This window comes from Aplysia californica, unplaced genomic scaffold, assembly GCF_000002075.1.
Source record: "Aplysia californica isolate F4 #8 unplaced genomic scaffold, AplCal3.0 scaffold00407, whole genome shotgun sequence".
Lineage (NCBI taxonomy): Eukaryota > Metazoa > Mollusca > Gastropoda > Aplysiida > Aplysiidae > Aplysia > Aplysia californica.
In genome coordinates, this window is record NW_004797677.1 from 713,895 (window position 1) to 718,474 (window position 4,580).

The 4,580-nt window shown below is 40.8% G+C and overlaps 1 protein-coding gene across 1 annotated transcript in view; it reads right to left on the reverse strand.

The window, feature by feature from the left end:
- Positions 1-4,053, reverse strand: part of LOC106012540 (muscarinic acetylcholine receptor gar-3) — a gene marked incomplete in the record, with an annotated part of 16,704 nt that extends 12,651 nt beyond the window's left edge. The window contains 1 exon segment of the mRNA XM_013085789.2: positions 3,344-4,053. Coding sequence (XP_012941243.1) covers positions 3,344-3,492 — 149 coding nt within the window.
- Positions 4,054-4,580: the final 527 nt, after the last annotated feature.

The window sequence follows — 4,580 nt, forward strand, 5'->3', positions numbered from 1 at the left end:
TCTCTCTCTCTCTCTCTCTCTCTCTCTCTCTCTCTCTCTCTTCTCTGTGTGTGTGTGTGTGTGTGTCTGTCTCTGTCTCTGTCTCTGTCTCTCTCTCTCTCATTAACTCTCAACAATAAAAAATAGACACACTTAAACCTTCTATCGCCCGTATCTCTCCTCCTTCTTTTATGTGTATGCTACTTAGTACACTATCTATAGTCCGGACAACACCAAATGGACAACTTGTCAACCTCATTACACCGAAACTTAGCCTCGAAATGTCCTGATTTTTTTACATGTGCTTCTGATTTCCAAAAAAACTAAAGTCTCGACTTTTCGTACATATGCCACAAATATAAAGAGGTGTTTTCTATATAATTATTACAATCTGCGCACGGATTTTTTTATTAGACCAAGAATGGTTGTTGAGTGTTCGGTTTATTTCGACTGTTTAAATCTTTTTTTTTTTTTTAACTGACTGCATGCTCCAAAATCGGAAAAAGACTGAGTTGTTTTCAGTTCAGTGGTTAGTGGGTGACAGTGAATTAACTTTGATTGACTCATTGGGATATATACAATGCGTAAAATTTCGTTCTTATCTTCCATCATTGAGATCGCATGTGTTTCAATTTGCTGCTGCTTTTTCATTAATCACCATGGTTTGATTACTTAATTTACAAACCCAAAAATGTTGCCCTAATACTAATGAACTGTTTCTCCAAAGAAGCTGATCGAGCCGTTTCTTTTATTCTACAACAAATCTCGAAAAAAAAGGACAAGACATGTATGTATAGGGAGGGGGGGGGGCTCTGCCTATGGACCTGCACGAGGGGGGGGGGGCGGTGACATGCCAATTAGCGCTTTAAATATAGCACTCTGTTGACCCACGGTTTTGGGTTTGACCAAACTGTATCCCTCCCCCCTGGAATTCCAGGCTTAGCCCCTTCAACGACACCCTGTAATGTTTGTTATGGTTCTAGCATAGTACCGTGCTTGCTATAAAAAGTGTACGGTGTTGAGTTTTTGTTTGTTATTGTAAAGTGATTTACGGCGCTCGCAACTGCATAAGGTCATATGAGCGCGCGGGGCACACCAATATTTTCAGTTGGTAGGAAAATTTGAATTTTAAATTTTGCACGGGAGGCGGCCGAAGCCTACTTTTATCGATTTTAGACCACCAAAGGATCTTTAACGTGCAGAAAGAGTCAGGAGCCCTGAGGAGGGGGGGGGGCAAAGGAGGTGAGGGGGTGGGGGCAGAAAGTGGAAATGAAAGCAGACAACAGAACATTGCCTGAGAGCAGGAAAGGAGGAGAAAGGAGACAATTTTAGAGAAGAAAATTTTTCGGTCGCTACCCGGATTCGAACCCGGGACCTTTGAATGAGAGGCCAACACCTTAACCTCTAGGCCACGAGAGCCCCCGGTGCTGAGTTTAATAAGTAATTAATTACTTAAGATTATATAGACAGCACCTCTTTATTTTTGTCGCATATGCACGAAAATTGAGATCTTTTAGGGTTTTTTTTTAATTCAGAGGTGCATGCAAAAAATCAGAGAGATTCGCTACTTAGATTCGGTGTAAAGAGGTCGATAAGTTGTCCATTTGGTGTTGTCCGGACTATAGTAACACTTCTAACCTCCGGCACTTATATGACCTAATTGTGCCGCAAGTTTCGTAAAATTCTAGCAGTAATTAAGAACTTCAAACAAAGAAAAAGTTTTTAAAAAGACACTCTCCTACCAATGAAATAAGAAGATGTCAAAACGGCAAACGAGCTACGGTACCTTCACAAGAACAGAGAGTGAACAGTCCCGCCACAAGAATGAAACACAATTAAAACCATAGCAAACAAAGGTGTCATCAAGGTAGAATTACTGAACAAAGTGCCTTCTACTTCTTCAAGTGCCGAATCTGATTCGGACATCAGCGATCTTGAATTGCCTCTCATTTTCCAGCTCGAATGCTCTAAAATCAAAGCTGAAAATATTGGTTTTCTCATGTCACTAATCTTTTGTAATCTCTCTCATTTCTTTTGCTAACAACACAAGAGACTTTTTTTTCTCTCGTTTGATTTCGTTTTTAGAGGAAAATGACTAGTGGGTGGGTGGAGGGCGCACTGGTAGGTCACACTTCTTCCCTCACTCGCTGCTGTTTTCTGCCTTGCGTGTCTTGCATTTCCCCAGCGCTAAATGATCGTTACTGTATGTGCTTCCCTTCACTCAAACAAACAATAAAAAAGCAGATTGCCAAATGGGACAAAACGTTTTTCTTAAAGACAGAAGATACAAGTCGTACATATTATGTAAACTGCAGACATTAGTAATTTACAAGGCATCTCTCCTTTGAAGGCGTTGCATCTCTTTCTGCTGTGCATTGGGCCTATTATTTTGCCACTGAAATCGGAAGGCAATGAAACTCTGACTCCCCCAAGATTTGAGGGGAAAGTGAGGGGATTGGGGGAGGGGAGTGGATTTCCGTCCCTGCCATAGATACTAATATCTGTGGATACGCCCGTGGGAGAGAAGCAAGACACGCAACGAAAGAGTTGGCGGGAGTACAGAACGACGCAGAAAGTCTAAACAAATCAATACAGCTCTTCACATTGCTCGAGACAGAACTCGCTGGTTCCTAATGCGCTTCGTTTTATGAGGTTCCCACGTATTCGTGGTGGTCCGCAAAGACAATAGCAAGTGCTTACGTCAGAACTGATTTGTCATGACATCTAACAAGTACTGTGGTTTTGATAATGATAGCAGTTGCAGTTAACTAAATGATGACGTCTTTCGACATTTCCTCTATCAAAGTAGACGACCGATAATAGCACAAAGGAATAATGATAGAAGTACACAAGCAAATCGCAATAACGTGGTCAGCCTAATTCTACTATCTGGCTAATGTATTTCAACGGGGTTTCACGTTTCTGTATCTCCTTACGCAATGGTAAAATTTGAAACTGGATATAGCTACTCAGTATAGGTTTTTCCAGAGTTTATGGTCACCATTAACCTTATCACATTGACAAACTCCCTCAACGATAAAATAAAGTCTAGGAACTAGCACAGACGTTGTCAAAATAATGAGCGCGCACACACACACACACATACACACACACACACAAACACACACACACAAACACACACACACACACATAAACTCACACTCACACACACACACACACACACACACACACACACACACACACACACACACGCACACACAATCACACATACACACACATCATACACATCCACTCACACACACACGGTACACACGCACACTAAAATACGAAAGCACAACACACGCGTAGACATACCTAATGGTCGAAGAAGGGAAAAAAACAGTAAGAGACCAAACTGGCTCACCTGACAAGAAGAAGAACAGCCAGCACGATGAAACCAATCCGAACAGGTTCTGGCACGGATTCGCCGACAAAATCGGGGAGAGACGTCGGATCTTTTGTCGGCTCTGTCGGAACGATATTGGAAGAGAAGTTGTCTGTGGTATTGTCCATCCTTGAACAAGTCGTTGCGGAGCAGTTGCGACAGATCTTTGAAGTTGAACGACGATTTAGAATGCAGATTCGATTTCGAATGCAGATTCGAACGTTTCGAAAGCTCAATTTCTGAAGTTAAATGTCGATGTTGAGTTACAAAAGTTATGTTGGTTTTGGTTCTCAACGTTGTAAAAAGAATGACAACGCCGTTGCAGAATAAAAGTGTTTGTACTGCAAGTACTCAAAATTTGGTGACAACTGTGTGATAAGTTACTCCTCAAAGTACAAATTCTGTTCACTATCGAATGTTTGATCCAAAATCAAGTATCAGTCATCAGAGTCCCTTAGACTTTTCGAAAACAAGTTGATAGCGATTTACACTGCTCACAAAGAAGAATGTTGAATAAACAAAGTGGTTCCCTGTTCTATTTCATAATGGCAGTACAGGTTGGGTTGGGTTTTTATCCCGTTCAGTGTCGAGATTTTGTTTGCCTTTGAGGTTTCAATGTTCGTCAATTATATGTCCATTCTACATTTAGTTGAAGAAGTAAGCAAAAACTATATCAGACATTAACGTTTTCGGTAACTTTATGTCTCACTGACTAAACATAAAAACGCAAAATAATCTGTCGAGTGCGACTGAAAGATAGCAATGCTTGTTGTATGGAGAAAGATGATAAAAATCTTTATGTTCTGGTGCTGCATCGGCGAAGCTGCTGCATACAATCCAAACTAATTAATTACCTTTACTGTTTTCCATTTAATGCAGTTGTATGCCGAATGTCAAGGCTTCTATTTCTTACTTTTGTCTCAAGTGCTGATATTGGGTGTCTATACACGAAACCGTTAGTGGTATTTCATTCCACTTTAGATGTGAGTTGAACATAGCTTTGTGCTCAAACATATCGTCGGAAAAAGACGACAAAATGTCACGGCTCCGCCACGAGATGTCTACAAATTGCACACTCTTTCTATGATCCGGCGGAAGTTCAGGCATCGTGTCATTTCTGAAATTCTATATGTTGCACTGTTACACAATTGAAAGATAAAGATTATGCACATTTCGGATTAAATATAAGATTGGGTATTTTTTAAGACTCTCTTGT